The following is a 20,514-nucleotide window of genomic DNA, read 5'->3' as shown; positions in this document are numbered from 1 at the left end:
ATCATCTTATTTGTGCAGGTGCTGAGGGAAATATATTATTACTTTTAACAAGTGTGTATTAAAAATAGGAGGATGGAAGATATACTGTCAGGACCACATGTTTGGGAAAAAATAATGACAATATAGTTAATTGTAAAAATGAGTAGTAGTCCAGTGTATCTGTTGAGAGAATACACTTTAATGTGCTGGCCTGCTTTGCTGATTCCCTGTATCCACTGACCCCTGCTGGCTTTGCGCTTTCCATTTCTGTTCTTGATGAAAACTGGTCTGTTAAGGATAAATGTGGTCAAATGAAAAGTAAGTACCTATGTTTATAAACAAGTGGCAATAAAGACAGTTGACAAAGTTGAATGAAAGCAGTGTGACATGCTTAAGGTATTCTATTTTGCTTTTCTCATTCCTAGTGTTTGATCTTTTACGTCTATCCATTGGCAAAAATTTATTATGGCTCACATTGATTTAGGATGTTAAATTTTTTTTCATTTTCTGATAGTATAAAAGTTTTGTCTTGAAATTATTTGCCTTAATTATAAAGGTCTACCTATCTTTTCAGGTCTTCTAGAATATCTACTTTATGTCCTCATTGCTTTATCAGCCACCACTTTAACTATGTGCTAACTTGCTATTAACCTCGAATAGGGAATATACTTTCCCCCATTCCGTCTCTATAATACCAAATTCTACTTTTCCATGAGGACTAGTTGAATCTTACCTCTTCTGTACTTATTTATAAGAATTTTTAATTAACTATGTTACATGTCAATTAAAGTACAATTGATATACAGTGTGATATATTGAATACACACACACACACACACACACACACACACACACACAGACTCTTCACTTACTATTCCATTATTAAATTTGGAGCTTTTTCTCTCAGAAAACTGATTTTGAAAGTCAATTTTATTTTTCATTCTTCCCCACTGTCCCTGTTAAATTTGTCATTTGGAAGAAAGTGTTATATTTTATCCATCATATTTGAACTCTCAGTATATTGACTTGTTTTCTGAGAATGACATCCTTCCACATTATCACAATAAAATAATCACACTCAGGAATTTAATATATAACTTATATACAAATTTTCCCAGTTGTTCCAATAATGTCCTTTATAGCAGTTTTTTCTTTCACTTTTTTTCCTGCAATCACATGTAGACATGTATCACACGTTGCATTTAATTTTTATGTATATTTATTCTCCTTTAATGTTCTTGTGTTTAGGTACATACACCCCCATGATTAGCTTCAGATTAATCATTTTTGGTAAGAATATTACAAAAGAAGTATTATGTTCTTTTCAGTGCATCATATTAGGAAGTACACAGTTGATTAAGGTGGTGTCTACCAGATTTCTTCACTGTTTTTCACCTGTTGGTTTTAAAATTGATTGATGATTCTTTCCTGAATCATGTATTGCTATGGTGATTATAAAATAGTGATTTTTCTATCTTAACCATTTGATTCACATTGATTGGTTGGCATTCTTCTAAAAGAAGAAATTTACTTTTCTTCCTTTCCTTTTTTTTTTTTTAATTGTCTCAGTGTTGGCACTTATATATTTTTTTAATATACAGCAGGTTATAGTCCATTCTTGTCTTTCATTTTGATTCTCCATTTGTTCCAAATTTGGCTAGTGGGAGTCTCATCCATTGTCCTCTGATGTGTCTTTGTCAATTCTGAGCATTTCATTTGTTTTCTTGCACAGGATTGGTTCACTCCAGGTTTTGCCCCAGTCCCAGCACTAGCTATTTTGTCAAAGAGTTTTTGTTCATTTTACTGGAGGACGTTATTTAGAAACCATGATATAGGCATTGGGTATGCTCCTTTTGTGGACAGAATTAAGAAATATATGTACTACACTGACAGTGATATTTTTATAAATTGTAAGTTAAATCTGATGCTTCTAATTTAAACCTGATATCATAGTTCTTCCTCTTCGGTTGCATGTGTGTGTGTCTGAGAATTCTGGTTCCCAGAGTATTAAAATATTTAGTCATTTGCCTAATCATAATGCCCAAAATAGTTTCAGAATTTCTATGCATATATCACTAAAAGCAGTAAACTTACTAAGTTCAAGATTTCTTTGCTGTTCTTTTCATTTAAATGCAGTGGAGCTATATTGTTCAGAGTGTTTTGTTCAGATGTTTCTTGGCTATTTTAGTTTCTCATGTGTGCTCGTTATCCAATTTATATGTTCTTAGACTCATTTGTTTCTTCTTGTGTAATTTTTGGAGGTTCCCTATCCTTATGAATTTAATTTTTTGACTATATAAAATATGAACATGATTCAAAAGGCAGAGTTATATAAGACAGTATGTTCACTGAATTCCCACTCTTCTCTTTGTCTCTCTCTCCTGATCTTACCCCCACTTTGTAAGTAATCAATATTGTGAGTCTGTGTTTGTGGCGTGTGTACATACTCTTTCTCATACCTTATATAACATTAATAGCATAATGCATATATATGTTTTGTACTTTGTTTTTTCATTTGAAAATATATCCTGAAAATAATAATTTTTATATCAGTTCCTGGAAATCATTCTCATTCTATTTTTACTACTAAATTGTATTCCATTTTTGAATGTACCATAGTTTATTCAGCTAATCTTCTGTATGTAGGAATTTAATGATTTCCAATCTTTTCCTGTAAAAGTCTAGTGTTTCTGTAATAGAGCTATTTTAATTAGCTCAACAAAATACTAACAATACCAGGTACTGGCAGGGTGCAGAACAGCTGTGCATTTGCTGTGAAAATGCAAAATGGTTCAGTCAGTTTGGAAAAGAGTCTGTTAGTGAATTTATAAAGTTGAACATATACTTATCATATAACCCAGCATCTCACTCCTAGGAATTTACCCATTATGTTTACACAGTAACATCTACCTGAATTTTTATAGCAACTTTATTCATACATTGCAGAAAATAGAAGCAACCCAAGTGTCCTTCAGTGAGTGAAGAGATAAATGAACCATGGTATATCCATAATTAGAGTGTCACTTTGAAGTAAAAAGAAGTAAACTATAGATATATAAAACAACAAAAAATGAATCTCAAATGCATTATGCTGAATGAAAGAAGCCAGATTCAAAAGTTACATACGGTATGAGTCTCTTCATATGACATTCTTGAAAAGGCAAAACTCTAGGGACAGGAAATGGATCAGTGTTTGGCAAGGGCTGAACATTATGGAATAATTTGACTACAGAGGGGCATGAGGGAAATTTTGGGGGTGGTGGAACCTTCTTTTAAAATCTAGATTGTGACAGTGATTATAGGACTAGATGGATTTTTTTAGAACGTAAAGTTGTTCTAGAAATTTGTCACTAGAAAGGATGAATTTTCCTGTATGCAAAATACCTTAAAACATAAAAAAAAAAAGTTTTATAGTAAACCCCAAAACCTGAGAATTGTTTTATATATATATTTGGAGATGTTTCTTCAGGGTAGATTTCTAGATTGCTGATTCAAGGGATAAATGCATGTGTAGTCTTGTTGAATAATGTGAAATTCTGCTCCTTAGAGGTTGAACCATTTTCTACACCTTCCCACTGCCAGCCATGTATGAGATGCTTATTTTCTTACAGCTTCTTTCAGGGAGAATTTTGTTGAGTTTTTGATTTTTTGCCAGTTCCATAAATGAAAAATAGTATCTCTGTATAGTTTTAAAATGCATTCCTATTACTGTGGGTGAAATGTGGTATCTGAGAAGTTTGAGAGGCATTTGTATTTTTTCCCCAATAAGCTATCTGTTTGTTTTTTTTTACCCATTTTTTTCTGATTTTGTTTTCTTTTCCCTTCAATTTTTATGATTTGCTTACGTATTAGGGATATTAGTTCTTTACCTATCATAAAATTTTCTTCTGTCTACTTTTGATCAGCTTAACTTTCCCTCCTCTTAGAACTTTTATATTTAATACCACATTCGTGCTAAATTTCCTTTTTGCCTGATAGTTTAGAGTTTCTTAGCATACAGTCTCTCTCTCTCTTCAGTCACTAAGTCGCATCCAACTCTTGCGACCCCATTGACTGTAGCCCGCCAGGCTCCTCTGTCCATGGGATTCTCCAGGCAAGAATACTGGAGTGGGTTGCCCTTTCCTTCTCCAGGGGATCTTCCCAATCCAGGAATCGAACCCGGGTCTCCTACACTGCAGGCAGATTCTTTACCGACTGAGTTATGAGGGAAATCCTAGCATACAGTAGACCATTGTTAAATAAAGATCAGTTGAATTTTTATTTCCTAAGTGTTATGGTTCAAGCAGAGAATTCTTAAAGGACTCTCATTTGATTTGGTTGCAAGGTTTTTTGTAATGCCTCAATAAGGAGGAATGCTGTTATCTTTCCCGACTTTCTTCTGTTTAGTGCAAACACTTGAATAAATTAAGTGGTAATCTACTTAGGGATTTTGTAGGAAGAAGTTGAATAATTTGTGAGATGCTCAATAGAAAAATACTGTACTTTTAGGGTTGGGCTTTGGTCAGGGTATTCTTGTGTGTTCAAAGGCGTAGAAGGTTTTTTATACTTTTACTCACTCTAGTCACTTGGAATCCTATCTTCTAGTTTGTTGGTATGTCTGTGGTGTTAATCCAGCTCTATTAGAGCTTATGTCCAAATGAATTCTACCCTTTTTCCCTCTGAAATTTGTAAGTCAAGTAGTTCAGAAATGCACACTGGTAAAAAATGTTTGCCAGATTCTTGGCTTCTGGACATAATATAGGCAGTCACAATTGATCTTCTGAATTCAAAGGCAGTGCCCCTTTAGTTAATCATTTGTTGTTTTCTCTCTTGAGAAAAATACCTGGTACATTTTAATTACTTGAGATCCAAGTAATTTTCAGAAATAGGTACCAAGTCCCTACATTCATTTATCAATACCAAGAAACCAAAGTACCAAAATTCTGTTTTATTTTAAGTGGTAATCAATGACATTGAACTGTACATTTTTAAATGGCTAAAATGTGAATTTTGTAACATGTATGTTTTCCAATAAAAATATAAAAATTAAGAAGAAAAAGAGAGGGAAAAAATTATTTTCAAGATCAAGAATGACCCAAATAATTAGTGAGAAGCATATCTAAATTGTTTACAAACTTCTGCCATACTCTTTTTGGAAGATCCACCTGCTTTGAAAGAGTTCATGAGAGAAAAATAAATGGAGTGTGTGTATATGTGTGTGTGTATCTCCTGGGCTGACCCAGAGGGGAAGCAGGTAGATTTATCAGACTGTTACTTACAGATACTCTTTCCCCCACCTCCGTTCGCTAGTGAGCCTTTAAAATTGTGGAGAGAACTAAGTTCTAACTCCTTTTTTTTTGTTTTTGTTTTTGGTTTTTTTTGAGGGGGAAGGTTGTGTTATAAAAATATTAAATGAATATATCTGATAAAGCTTGAGTGTCATTATTTTAAAATAAAAATCTCCTTTAAAAAACTAAATCATTTTCCTTATCATTTATGAGACTAACTTATCCACTAACCTTTCCATTTCCAGAGATTTCCTTTGACTTGAACTAAGATATACTAGAAAGAAGAAAAACATATCATAAAATCAGATTCTGATGTTTTACAAGAATTTCCATAATGAGAAATACTCTTTCTTTTCTTCTTGATATCTAATATTCCCATTTCTCCCCTGAATCTTTATAGCTTATCTAATGTATGTTGTGTACAGAGGTTCATAGACTATTTTTTTCTAGGTGCTTTTCATTAATCCTATTTATAAATTAGCTTTTTTTATTGTGCAATATCCTCTGTCTCCAGACTCTTTTTGCCATCTATGTAGTGGCATCATGTGACAGCTAGTGTATTAATGGATATACTGGTATTTAACAACAAATAGTCTGTACACAATAATTAGGAATAATTGCTTTGACTAAAGCTGTTAATTTTTATCATAGGTATATAAGATTGAAACAGTCAAACTAACCTTATATATTGGTATCTAATGGCATATGATCTCTGGTGGGTATGTGAATGTATAATTGTTGAATGTAGTTATTGCCTCGATGATATCTCTCTGTGGATGTTGTAGGCCAGTCATCCATAGATTATTTTAACAGCTTATTATTATCTGTTAATTTAAAATATATCCAAGTTTTCTTAATTTCATGGGCTTCCCAAGTGATGCTAGTGGTAAAGAACCCGCCTGCCAATGTAGGAGAATTTAGAGATGTAGGCTTGATCCCTGGGTTGGTAAGATCCCCTGGAGAAGGGAATGGCAACCCACTCCAGGATTCTTGCCTGCAGAATACCATGGACAGAAGAGCCTGGAGGGCTGTGGTCCATAGGATTGCATAGAGTTGGATATGATTGAAGCAACTTAGCACTAGCACTCTCTTAATTTATATAATTTTATATTGTGTTCTGCTTACCTGCCACCTTGCCTGCCTCCTGAGAAACCTGTATGCAGGTCAAGAAGCAACAGTTAGAACCAGACATGGAACAATGGACTGGTTCAAAATTGGGAAAGAAATACATCAAGGCTGTGTATTGTCACCCTGCTTATTTAATTTATATGCAGAGTACATCGTGTGAAATGCTGGGCTGGATGAAGGAAAGCTGAAATCAAGATTGACGGGAGAAATATCAGTAACTTCAGATATGCAGATAACACCACCCTTATAGCAGAAAGTGAAGAGGAACTAAAGAACCTCATGATGAAAGTGAAAGAGGAGAGTGAAAAAGCTGGTTTTACAACATTTTTTCAACATTCAGTAAATGAAGATCATGGCATCTGGTCCTTTCACTTCATGACAGATAGATGGAGAAACAATGGAAACAGTAACAGACTTTATTTTCTTGGGCTCCAAAATCACTGCAGATGGTACTGCAGCCATGAAATTAAATGATGCTTGCTCCTTGAAAGAAAAGCTATGACAAACCTAGAAAGCTCATTAAAAAGTAGAGCCATTACATTGCCAATTAAAGGTCTGTCAAGTCAAAGCTATGGCTTTTCCAGTAGTCATGTATGGATGTGAGAGTTGAACCATAAAGAAGGCTGAGTGTGAAGAATTGATGCTTTTAAACTGTGGTGTTGGAGAAGACTCCTGAGAGTCCCTAGGGCTTCAAGGAGATCAAACCAGTCAATCCTAAAGAAAATCAGTCCTGAATATTCAGGGAAGGACTGATGCTGAAGCTGAAGCTCCAATACTTAGGCCATCTGATGCGAAGAGCTGACTCATGAAAGACTTTGTTGCTGGGAAAGATTGAAGGCAGGAGGAGAAAGGGACGACAGAGGATGAGATGGTTGGATGTCATCACACACTGAATGAACATGAGTTTGAGCAAGGTCCGGGAGATGGTGGACAGGGAAACCTGGTGTGCCGCAGTCCATGGGGTTGCAAAGCGTCGGACATGACTGAGTGACTGAACAACAAATAATGTGCTCTCGGGCATAGGTTTCTTGCTTGTGTGTGTGTGTAAAGTCATTTCAGGCGTGTCTGACTCCTTGTGATCCCATGGACTGTAGCCCACCAGGCTCCTCTGTCCATGGGATTCTCTAGGCAAGAATACTGGAGTGGATTACCGTGCCCTCCTCCAGGGGATCTTCCTGACCCAGGGATTGAACCCATGTCTTTTATGCCTCTTTCATTGGCAGGTGGGTCCTTTACCACTAGCACCACCTGGGAAGCCTGGATTTCTCAGTTACATTATCTAAAATTTTACGTACTATATGCTCCTCCCTGACAATGAAGAGGTTTGAAGGGACTCTCTTCGGAAACTGTATAGGGAATTAGGCAGCTGCTGTCCTTGGTGATGAAATTATTTCATGTGAATTCTTAAGGAAAACAACTAGTTAAAAAAGTGGGATAATCTTAAGTGTATTGTTTGTGACTACTGTTGGTATGAAGATAGATCTGTTTGAACTAGAAAAATACAGACTGCAGTATCTTAATGTCTTGAGTTCCTGACTGCCATGCAGAGGAAATGTTTAACTATTTTAATCATGTTTCTATATCTCAGAAAGAAAGCCCTTATGAAAGGAAATGACAGCGTCCTACCACAAAGTTATCTCTTATCAGTTATAGTCGTAGTCGATAATGATTTGTCAAACTTGGACATGTGTAAAATGCAAGGGCTGTGTTGTTTACTTTGGAAAGGAAAAATTAGATGAAGCTGATAAAGACGGAGTCATGGCTTTTGTTAGGAGACAGAAACCATTAAAGGCAGTCATTGTTAGCTTAGGAAAGTGTCCTTGGACCCCTCCCTCTGTCCCAGCTGAAACCTAAACCTGCTTGAATCATTCTTTGCAACTTGAGGGGAGGAAGGGACCACTGAGGAGAAGAAGAATGAAGACAGCTCTGACAGAGATTTAGCATTTTAAACGGGAGCAAAACTTGGGCCTTGAAGCAGACTGTTTATTTGAGTCAGGAAACACTGCCTTTTGTTCTGGTACTCACTCCCATTTATTTAGGTTTTTGAAAGTTCATTTCTTATCCTTCCAAACGTGTAGCATTCCTTCACGTACAGCGTATGTTGCTCTCCTCCTTTCACCTTTCTGTGGATGTGATTCTTTTTCATTAGTGGAAGCAGAGAAAACACATTTAGCTCAAAGCAACATGAGTCAGTGCATGCTTTACATACCTTTCTTCTCACAGCACTCTTCTGGTTTCCTCACAGTGTTCCTAGTGTTCCTCACAGAAGGGAGCGTGGAGGAAAAATGATTTCTAAATAGTAGACTATTTGGAGGGTGGAAGTAAAGTTTGTGAACTTAAGCTCCATTCTGCTCCTTTTTATCTTGATTTCTGTGTACCACCTTCAAGGCAGGAAAGCATGTCCTTAGGAGGACTTAACTGGATTATGATTTCAGAGGCTCAAAAATAGCATTGTCCTCTACGTGAGAGTACTTAAAACAGTTAGAAGCTGAATATGATGATGTCAAGACAGCCTTACAGAGAATAGATTTGGTTGTAAATATTTGGAGGAAATATTTTGTTTTGCTTAATACTTGCTTTTCAGTGTTTCCTTGGAGATGACAGGAAAGGCCTTTGTCTCTTCTCTAATTATGTCTATTTTTGAGTTGGTCCAGAAAAACCAGTCTTCTCATGCCATTAGTAAAGGGCCCCATTAGGTTATTTGTCACAGATTTCTAGGGATATTGTCCCCTAAGGTGGGATGTTCATTCTTTAAGGATTGGTCTGACATGTGAAAGGGCTAAGACTCTGAGCAATGGCTAGAAGCAGGTTCCTTTTGAATGAAACTATGGCTTTGAGTTCAAAGCAAAACAAAATAAACTCTATGAAGAACATAGAAACAAAGTTGTAATGAAATTTGTTGTTTAAAATTATTCTTAATATTTTTAAAGGATATATTTCTAAAAATAACTTTATAATCATTAATTCTAAATAAAAGGAAAAAGTTTAATTTTCCATATGGATCAAAGTAATTCTTTTTATGCATTTCTTTTCTTGTCTTTTTCATGTACACATGTAATTTTTAGGTAATTTGAATACTATTGTAAATATAATTTTATGGGAATTTTCTCTGTTTCTTCGTTTGAAATTGTTTTTCACTTAGCTACTGTTTTCACTGGTAAGCTCTGATTTTCTGGAAAAATAAAATAAATTTCCTTGAAATCAAAGAGGAGTGACTGTAACAAGGGGCTTTAATGTTGTAGTCATTTCACAGAAGAGTGTCTGTAATGATCACCTATTGCCCCTTGTGTTAAGATGAAAATGAATGTCCATTTGTATTCTTAAAGTTAGAATTTTTACATGCTTTTTAGTCATACTTTTCTTTACCTACATGGTGCCATTAAATGTTTTTCTTAGTAATTTGGCAGTGCTCACTAACTCTTCTAGTTTTTTTTTTTTTAAGTAAAACTATGCTTTGGCCATGGTGTAGGATCTTGAGCACTTATCAGTCTTTGGAGTCACAAAAAAGTTTGTGTGGAGTGCTTATAGATATATACTATATTGAGTGAGATTCCCAAAACAGAGATTTAATTTCTGATCTCATGCATGCAAAGCAAATAAACAGAATAGCCAATAAATTTGAACCAATATATAGAGACATGTGATGGTTTTGAAGGGAAAAGAAAATGGATATTGTACTATTGAATTGCAGAATGAATAAGTTTCATTAGAAAAAGCATCTTGATGAAGAAGCAGTTTGCCCAAAGAAGATATGAGGTTTACTTTCATGAAGTAAAGGAAACTGACCTTATAATCGTGAATCAGCCCAAACCAATTTAGATGTGCCTGCTACTCGTATTCAGATGAATCATACAGTTACTAGTGTTGTACTAAAAACTTGAGTCTTAACGCATGTAAATCCATGGCTGATTTATGTCAATGTATGGCAAAAACCACTACAATATTTTAAAGTAATTAGCTTCCAACTAATAAAAATAAATGAAAAAAAATAACTTTAGTCTTTGTCTTTCTTTAGTCTTTAGTTATATTTTAGTCTTTATTTTGACTGCTGTATTTCTTCATGTAATTTTGTCTTTTCTTTTTTGTTCTCTTTTGCTTAATACTTGCTTTTCAGTGTTTCCTTTTATTCTTATTAAATTTATTTAGGTCAACTAATATTTTCTTTTTTCGGATGAGGAAATTGAGGTCAAAGTAAATTGTGACTTATTCATCATCATGATTGTAATGAATCAGTTTTAGCACTGTGACTATAATGCAGTTCTTACCTGAAGTTTTTTGTTTTACTTTCCTTTTTTGATGTCTAGGATTAATCTGTATGCATTTTTCATACTATAATTTGTTGATACTCTAGGTTTGATTTATTTTTAAAAATATCATCTCCCCTCTCTTCTTGGAGTATTTATGTATTTGACTGCATGCTGACTTAAATATTCACAGATTCTAATGCCCTTTCCTGCTTTTTTTCTGCAGCCTCCAAATGTATCTCTAAAAGCATATGCAAGACCAGAGACACCTGTTACTCTTCTCTGTTATCTGTTCTTCAGTTCTGTGTCCCAGCCTTGCTGATAGCCTCACTGTTTTTTAATCTATGACTGAAATGCTAAAGCTAGGTTTCTTGAAGCATACTTTGTTTTAACACTTTAGTATTAAAAATGAGTGCTGTTGCTCTTAATAGCTTTGTTTGAGTATTTTGTGACAATTTTGGTTGTTTTGCAGGTACCTGGGGCCCAAGATTTGGTTGATTTCTCTCCCGTTTATCGATGTCTACACATATATTCTGTCTTGGTGAGTCTTTGGCTTTGCCTAATAAAACTCTATATTGAATTCAGATCTCTGCTTTCTCATATTTTATAGTTTTTCTGCTTATTATTAAAGGAATAAGAAACTATTATTAAGGAATTGTTATTGTTGTTCAGTCACTAAGTCGTGTCTGACTCTTGAGACCCCATGGACTGTAGCATACCAGGCTCCTCTGTCCTCCACTATCCCCCAGAGTTTGCTCAAATTCATGTCTGTTGAATCAGTGATTCTGTTTAACCATCTCATCCTCTGCTGCTCCCTTCTCCTTTTTTAAAGGAGTATCAGTTATTAAAAAATAATCTTTTCATTTCTTCTTGAATCTTTTATTTACCTTTGCCATGTCATATGTGGTAGCTAGTGACATTAATTTCTGTCAGTCTTCAACAGATTATTAGATTATAGCTAAAAATAGTGACACACGTTTGAATTTCTGCTGTTAATTTAAAAATGTGATATTCATATAATAATAACCTATCTTTAAATATTAAAATATGATTTTTTTTTATTCCTGATGGTAATTACTCCTTTGTCATGTAACACATATGGAAAGAGGAACCTCTCGGAGCAGAAATACTGTGGATATCAATGTCATTCTAAGAAAGGCTCTTTATCCTTGTTGGTAGTATACCTACATGCAGACACACAGATACATACAATCAGTAAAAAAATTAAAGTATCATCAAAGACAAGTTGATGAGAAAAGTCCATTATCAATACATTTTATAGCAAAATTCAGTGCATCTTCTATCAGGTTTTCAGCCTATTTGAATATGTCTTATTGCCTAGTGTGTTATCCATATTCTTTCCTTATATATTTACCATAGTATCATTACTCCAGATAGTTTGGGTGGACTTAATAGCCTGAAGTGTTTCTGGTAACCTCCAGTAGCTTGAGAAAAGAACTGATAGCTTCTTCCCCTCTTCTTCCTCCTCTCAGTTGTTGCTGTCTGCTTCCCTCTTCCCCTCTCCCTGTTTTCTCACTCTCTATTCCTTTTCTCTGTTCATCATTCTTTTGTATAAAAATGGGACTTCCCTGGTGGCTCAGCTGGTAAAGAATCCGCCTGCAATGCCAGAGACCTGGGTTTGATCCCTGGGTTGGGAAGATTCCCTGAAGAAGGGAACGGCTACCCATTCCAGTATTCTGGCCTGGGGAATTCCATAGACTGTATAGTCCATTGGGTCACAAAGAGTCGGACATGACTGAAGCAAGATATAGATAAAATTGTATCAAAGCATCTAAAATAAATTGACTGCTTCTTTTTAATATCATGTGTGTGAAAGTCACTCAGTTTTGTCTGACTCTTTGGGACCACGTGGACTGTAGCCTGCCAGGCTCCTTCGTCCATGGAATTCTGCAGGCAAGAATACTGGAGTTGATAGCTATTCCCTTCTCCAGGGCATCTTCATAACCCAGGGATCGAACCCAGGTCTCCCTCATTGCAGTCATATGCTTTACCGTCTGAGCCACCAGGAGAATTATATACGTTTTAGTTTGTCACATGCTTTTTTTGTCATTTCACATAAGGTCCCCTGTTGTATTGCATTTTAACATGGTTTTTCCATTCATCCCCTGTCCATAACTCCACTTGTCTCTCATCCCCAATTATACTAACTCTGATATGTTTAACATACGATCATGGTTATGTTTTTGTTTTTGAAAAGTATATAGTAACTTTGTATTTGATTTTAACTTATTCAAATGGTATTGTCTTATGGACCTAGTTCTATTTCTTATATCTTTTGTTTAGTACTATTTTTAATATCTGTTCCTCATTATAGTTTGTACATTTAGTTCATTGCCTCCTGCTTAATTGACCCCATTTGTATTTGCTGTGTTTTAATTATCTATTACTTTAGTGTGTGTTAGTCACTCAGTTGTGTCTGACTCTTTGTGACCCTACGGACTGTGGCCCACCAGCCTTCTCTGTCCATGGGATTCTCCAGGCAAGAATGCCGGAATGGATTGCCATTCCCTTCAATTAACTCTTAAATTGCCTAATATATTCTGTTGCAACAAATAAATACCCTCTTATGGACTTGTAAGTTTCTATACTTTAAGTATGAAATTCTTGGTTGTAAGGTATATGTATAATATTTAATTTTACCAATTTCTAATTTCTGATAACCTGATGGATATTGATATCATTTTAATTTGCATTTCTCTGATTACTGGTAACATTATACTTCCCTCTTTGAACTTACTAATCCTTTAAGATTTTTCTTCTCTGAACTGCCTACTTTTAGACTTTGCTCAATTTTTTATCGGATATCTTGTTTTTGTCTTTTCTGTTTGCTGGAAAGAGACATTTCAGGCATTCTCCCAATATTGTAGATACTAACAGTTTAGGATATTGCAAATATCCTTTTTCCAGTTCACCACCAGATTCTAAACTATGTTTGTGTTATCTTTTATGAAATATAAATCTTTGATTTTAATATAATTAAGTCAACCAGTAGTAACCTTATAATCTGTACTTTTTGAGTTTTGAAATTATTATTATTATTAGAAATTATTATTATTTGATTAATAATAATTATTTGATTGATAGTTATTATTTGATTAATAATTATAAATTATTATTATAAAACTGTTATTTGAAATTATTATTATTTGAAGTTACTTGAAAAATCCCTCTCTCTTCCAGGTCATAGAGCGTTCCTTTTCCATTACCTTTAACATTTTACCATTCACATTGTAATTTTGATTCATCTTGTTTTCACTGTTGTATATTGTATGAGGTAGGGGTCCAACTTAACTTTTTTTCTGTGTGATAAATTCAGTTTTACTAATCCCATCTATTGCATAATCTGTACCTTACTGAGTAATTCCTGGTAGGACTTCTGGCATCCACTAAATATTCATGTTTGTATGAATCTGTTTGTGTCTCAGCTCTCTAATTTGTTATATTTGATTTTGTAATATACCTACATATATAGTAAAAGAAGTCCCTTTTCATTTTTCCTTTTTTAAATTGCTTTCACTATTTATAGATCTTTATTTTTCCATATATATTTTATGATCAGTTTGCATTTATATGAAATAAGTCCTGGAATTTCTATTTGAATCAGTTGAATTTATAGATAAGTTTTAGGAAGAAGTCATCACTTTATAACATTAAGTCATCCCATTTGTGGAAGAATAAGGTCTACTTTAAAGTTTTTTAATTAAGCTTTCTTCTTCTCTGTTAATAGTCTTGGGCACTTTTTGTTTAGTTACTAGCAGAACACTTAGTTTTTGTTGCTATTTTCTGCTTTAATTTCTAAAATTATTGTTGATATTGAGAAACACTATTGGTTTTTATAAGTTGACCTACACCTGGCAACCTGCTCAATTCTTTTGTTAGTTATTATAGTTTTTTTTTGGTTTATGATAAGTTTTCTGTGTGGTTAATCATAGTATATGCAGATATTTACTTTGTTTCTTTTCTTCGTAACCATTTATCTCTGTTCTTTCTATTGTGATGTTGTATTGACCAGGATCATCATTACTTTGCTGTTCAGTAAAGTGATAGTGGACATCCTTCTCTAATTTCTAAATTCAAAGAGAGAGTATCTGAAGTTTCTTCATTAACTGATGTTTACAATAGGATTTTGGTAAATATTCTTTATCTAGTTATTCCTAGACTTATAATTTTTTATAAAAACATAAATGAGTATTGAATTTTATTGAATTAGTTTTCCAAATATATTGATAAAATGCTGTGGTTTTTATTCTTTAATTCATGAAGGTGATGGCTTTCATTGGTAGATACTTCTGATATTAATTCTTTTATTCTTATATAAATCCAACTTGTTAAGGATGTAAATCACTGCCTTTCTTTAACTCCCTGTGGAATTTTACTTCTTTTTGTCTATTTTATTTTTAATCTTTTTTGTATTTATGTGTATGGCTATGAGTAACACAGGCCTAGTATTGTTCTTACTCTTCTTTTTTTTTGTATTTTCCTTTGTGGTTTGTAAGTCAGTGTTATTTTAACCTCATTAGAATTGTTGAACATCCTTCCCTTTTTTCTGTCTTATGAAATGATTTATATAACATAAAAGTTATCTATTTATTGAAAGTTGAATAGAAATAACATTCATTCATGAAAAATATGCATTTTTAATTTGCCACATACTTCCTCCTCCTTTTTCCCATTTTATCTTACTTCTATGACCCACTCCAGTATCCTTATCCAGAAAATTCCATGGACAGAGAAGTCTGCTGGGCTATAGTATACAGGGTCACAAAGAGTCAGACGTGACTGAGTGATTTTATGATTTTGTTTACGCTCTTCAGTAGTATATGTGGCTAAAGAACCATATTTGCTTATATAAAATTTTAAGTTTTATTATAAGCCTCACAATTGTAAAATCAAGTGAATATTTCCTCATAAAGTATATGAAAATGGGTAGTTTATTTAATTTAATGTTATATCCTCAGTACCAACAAGAGTTCTTGGTGTAGGTACTCGATAAATATTAGTTGAATGAATAGATAAATAAGTGGTACCTGAAGATGGATAGGGCTTCCCTGGTGGCTCAATCAAGGACTTATGCTTTTACAAAATTATAATCTGTCAGGAAATAAGTTACAACATTTGAATGACTATAATATGACAGCACTATATCTTATCACTGTGTGTATGCTAGTTCCTCAAGTGAGAAATCTAGTAGTGATTCATAAGAGTACTGAAGTAATTTATTTGCATAGTAGTGGTGTTAAGCAAGTCACCCAGACCTCAACTTTCTCATATATAAAATGTGATAATAATGCTCAGTTGCGTCTTACTCTTTGGGACCCCATGGACTATAGCCTGTCAGGCTCCTCTGTTCATGGAATTCTCTGGGCAAGAATATTGATGTTGGTAGCCATTCACTTCTCCAGGGAATCTTCCCAACCCAAGGATTGAACCCAGGTCCTCTGCATTGCAGGGAGATTCTTTACCATCTCAGACACCAGAGAAGCCCAGTCATTACCTATTTAGTGCAGTTATGGTATGGTATGAACATTGCCTGGCTTAGTGCATAGTTGGCGTTTAATAAATGGTAGTTAATATGTCAAGAAGTATGTGTCTCTGATGCTAGTCATGAGGCATATTATAGGTAATTTTCGAAGTATATGACAAAGTATAGACATGTTGATAGAGATTGTAGTTTCTGCCACCAACATGCAATCTTTATCAATTATTTAAAATTCACACATTCTTAAATATACAAAGTCTATATAGTCTTAAATTGTGAAAACAAAAAAGGGGGCCTTAAGCTGCGCATTTCAGAATACATTCAATAATATTGAAATATTTAGTGTTTGTAAATTTTAATGTATTGTTTATATGGCAGAAACAGGCCTCTTTCCCCATTTATAATGTTTCTTACAAGTTTTGAAAAGGTACAACCCTCAAACTAGGGTGGTAAGAAGTCAGCTATATTTTTTTTGGAATACATGTTTAGTTTTTAGATGTTGCTGTACTGGACCTACAGGGACTTTAAATAAGAACTCAGATATCTCATTTGCTAAAGCAAGAGCCAAATCATGTATAACTTCTAGGGATGAATCTTTTTACAGGTTTTTGGGGGCCATAATTTGTCACTTTTCTATATTTGTTTCCTTATTCTCAAGCCACTGATTTATATTATTGTGTGATAAAAGCTAGTTCCTCATAATGTTAATGACAATGATATTTAAAAATAGATTACTTAATATTTGTAACATAAATATTTTCTTATTTCCTTATGTAGTTCATATTAGCATTTTTCTTGTTGTTATTTAGTCTCTAACTCATGTCTGACTCTTTTTAACCCCATGAACTGCAGTGTGCCAGGCTTCCCTGTCTTTCACTGTCTCCCAGAGTTTGCTCAAACTCATGTCCATTGAGTCAGTGATACTATTCAACCATCTCATCCTCTGTCGCCCCTTTTTCCTCCTGCCTTCAATCTTGCCGAGCATGAAGGTCTTTTCCAGGGAGTTGGCTCTTCACATGAGGTGGACAAAATTTTTGAGTTTCGGCTTCAGCATCAGTCCTTCTAATGAATATTTTGGGTCAATTTCTTTTAGGATTGACTGCTTTGATCTCCTTGCAGTCCAAGGGACTTTCAAGAGTTAGGCTTTCAGAAAAGATTTAGGAATAGAGAAATGAGGAGTGAGGAGAAAGTAAACCTTCTCTTTTTCATTCTTTTCCATTCCTATGCTTGTCTCGACTTCTTCACTTTTCATTCTTTCATCAACCCAGTGTATTTATCTTCTGTTCATACCACTACCCTGAATCTGTATCTTACTGGACTTTTTAGCAGCTTTTGACTTTGTTGATAGTTTACAATTTAAAACTAAGTTAACTACCTAATCCCTTCCTATTTTAATAACATATCCAGATCTCAAATCTAGCAAGTGTTACCTCTTAAATGTAGTTTTACTTCACCTTCTCCTTTCCTAAAACGATTACCCTAGTTTAGATTCTCATCAAGATTACTGAAAACTGTCTCCTAACTGTTCTCCCTTCCTTCTATCATAACCCCTCACTCACTTCTCACTGTAGTCTTAATAATCTATCATATAAATCTGATCAATGATGTCTGTATAAAATGCTATAATTGGTCATCTGTGGAGTAAAATGTAGAAGTATAGAAAGCGTATGAAAGCGTAGTAGGTTTTCCGTGTCCAGTCTGCTGTTTCTCCTGCTGCTTCCCACCTTGCTTTACTGATACTGAAATGCTTCCAGCTCGTGACTGTACCATGCTGATTCACGCAGCTCATCCTTTCTTCATGCTAGTCCTTCTGCTTGAATTACTGTTCCCATTTCTATTTTACAGATTCATATTTGTTTGCTACTCAAGTCCTCTAGCAGATTTTCCTGATGTTTCAGGTTAAGCACAGTGGATGCTCTTTCTCTTTGCACTACTATAGAACCTGGTACATATTTACGTTAGTGCTTATTGTATTATATCATTGTATTCTAAATAGGCATTCTTTTTCTGCCGTAGACTATAATACTTAGTCTTAATGCTTATAATACTATACTTATAATACTATAGCACTTAATACTTAGTATTAGTAGAATATAATGCTAAATGAAAGTTTTTTATTTTGAAATATGACTACCCTCCTTTTGACCTGCAAATGAATCCAGTATTGTAGTCTCAGTCACTGTTACACAATATCATAGCTGGGGCTCATACAAGGGAAAACAGTTCTATTGGTGTCCAACGGAAGGATCATAACAGAAGTAACAAAAAGTTCTAATATTTGTCATTTACAATAGTGTTTATCTGAACTTTTGGCCTGGAGGATAACAAGGCACACTTTGAATAAACATGGCAATATTTATTATTTTTAGTGAAACCGACCTTCCATTCACCCCCCTTTTATGGCTGTGCTGCTTATAAATTCCCAAAGGATTATTTGAAAAATCCTACTTATATCTGCCAGCCTTATCAGTAGGGCAGGAGTTCACGTATTGTAACAGGAGGTCAGATTTCGGTCATGGTCTTATAGATGGGGCCAAGCACCTGTAAATTCTTCCTTTGGTGACTAAAGTGAAGTACAATATCAAACAGGCTGTGAGACTTTTCTAGGAAGTGCTGAACTTTGGCAGGAAGGGCAAACTTTGGCAGGAGGAGGGGAGGGAAGAAAGTGAACAAGGGTCAGATAGTGGTTAATTGAGACTTGATCCCTGGTGTAGTAATGCAAATGGAAGTGTACAAAGCAAAGGTAGGTATATTTTATAGAATTGTTTTAAACAGCTTATACTATTTAAATCTTCCTGTACAGTTTAGAAATGGGCAGGTAAGGGATAGGATATAAGACATCTCACAGTCATTAAGGATAATTTTTTAGGAGGAGAGAAAATAGCATAAACTAAAAATTTAATTGAAAGGAGAATGATGAATGATAATAATCTGAGATTCTGTACATTGTGTAGTTTTAGTTTAAAAGATGGATAGTTGTCTACTGAAGACAGAAACCAGTCTGTCTTGCAGATTTTTTTAAAAACATCTGATCAATCCAGTGATGTCTGCCATGTTTATGGGCTTCAAGCCTTGAATTCCAATCAACTTGGACAAAGATTTGTATGTACTTCAAGCTTCTCTATGTACTATTCCATCTTTCTGACTCTTCTTCAGATTCGTTGCTCACTCACCTTCCTCTCACTTAAAGGGTTATGCCCCATAACAAGGATCTTGGGTATCATTAAGATACTAGGGGAGCAAATCTGTAAATATAACCATAACCCCTAGTTTGTGGGCCTGATTTATAATCTTCTTGTGGTATGTTGGTTGTCAGTGATCTATATCATCTGCTCATTAATAATTTAAAAAATTACCAGATTAAAAAATGTTGACAAATGTTTACCTTTGATTTATGTACTTTTCTGCATGTGTGTTATACTATAATGAAAAAAATTATTTTAAACATTTCTGACATCTTGGGTCCAGGGATAGCAATTATAGCAATATATGGATTTTTTTTTTAGTAGGCAGTAACCCCTCAGTAGTACATAAATCATCAGAACCTTAGTTTCGTATAATTGTCCTTCAGTTGCTAAAGGATACTGTAAAACTGCCTAAGATATAAAGAAAGAAGAATGCTGTTGTGCAGTGAATTCATTATTATAAAGGCAACATAATACTACAAGTGTGGTATTTTTAAAAACTCTCTTCAGCAGGAGGCCTCTGAGAATTAGATGAAAGCTGAGAACCCTTTCCCCAGACAAGATGTGCATATGTCCAGGCACTTTGTATTCTGCTTAGAATTTCAGAGGCTTCCCTAACTCCTGAGTCGCATCCAAAGACCTAGAAAGAATAATTCATCTAAAGGGAACTACAAGTTGAGTTAGATTTCAGGTATCTGCTGGCTACAGACCTATGCCCCAGAGTAGCTTATCCCAATTCCATTTGAGTATCCTCTTTTATAAGCCCCCTAAGGACTCCCTACCACCTTGTCTTTTTCTTAGACTTGAAAACCTTGCCAAAATCTAACTTTAAAAGCATGTTTCAAAGTAACCTTATTTCTTTGTCATAAATCTTTATTCCCTGGGAAGCCATTATACATGGCAAGTGGGTGGACCTGTTTTTCTGTTAAGAGTAAAGTTAGCGTCGGCATCTAAACTAATACTTGTGTCCCCCTGAATTCTTCAACTTAGAAGGATACAGAGCAGAGAGTTAGAAATAATATGAAAACTGTGTCTCTCTCTATAATCTGAGGATTTCTACTGGTATGGCCTGTACTGGCAGCTGGGAGAACTTACAAAATTCATGGTCAGGTAACCACAGATTATACTAATAGTAAGGAAAGGATTTGGAGAGTGGAAAAAGGAAAAAATATAAGCAGTTGTAAGTGACACAAGTTTTCTGAGATCTCAAG

The 20,514-nt window shown here is 34.5% G+C and overlaps 1 protein-coding gene across 3 annotated transcripts in view; it reads left to right on the top strand.

Moving 5' to 3' along the window:
• The window catches only part of EXOC6B (exocyst complex component 6B), a 664,516-nt gene that overhangs the window by 270,249 nt on the left and 373,753 nt on the right, over positions 1-20,514 (top strand). For all 3 annotated transcript variants that reach the window (XM_043918361.1, XM_043918362.1, XM_043918363.1), the window contains exon 8: positions 11,091-11,159. In XM_043918361.1, the coding sequence (XP_043774296.1) occupies positions 11,091-11,159 (69 nt within the window). The remainder of the gene's footprint in view (positions 1-11,090; positions 11,160-20,514) is intronic.

Source organism: Cervus elaphus, chromosome 11, assembly GCF_910594005.1.
Source record: "Cervus elaphus chromosome 11, mCerEla1.1, whole genome shotgun sequence".
In the NCBI taxonomy this organism is placed as follows: Eukaryota; Metazoa; Chordata; class Mammalia; order Artiodactyla; family Cervidae; genus Cervus; species Cervus elaphus.
Note: the sequence above shows the minus strand (reverse complement) of the source record. Positions and strands in the feature narration are given on the sequence as shown.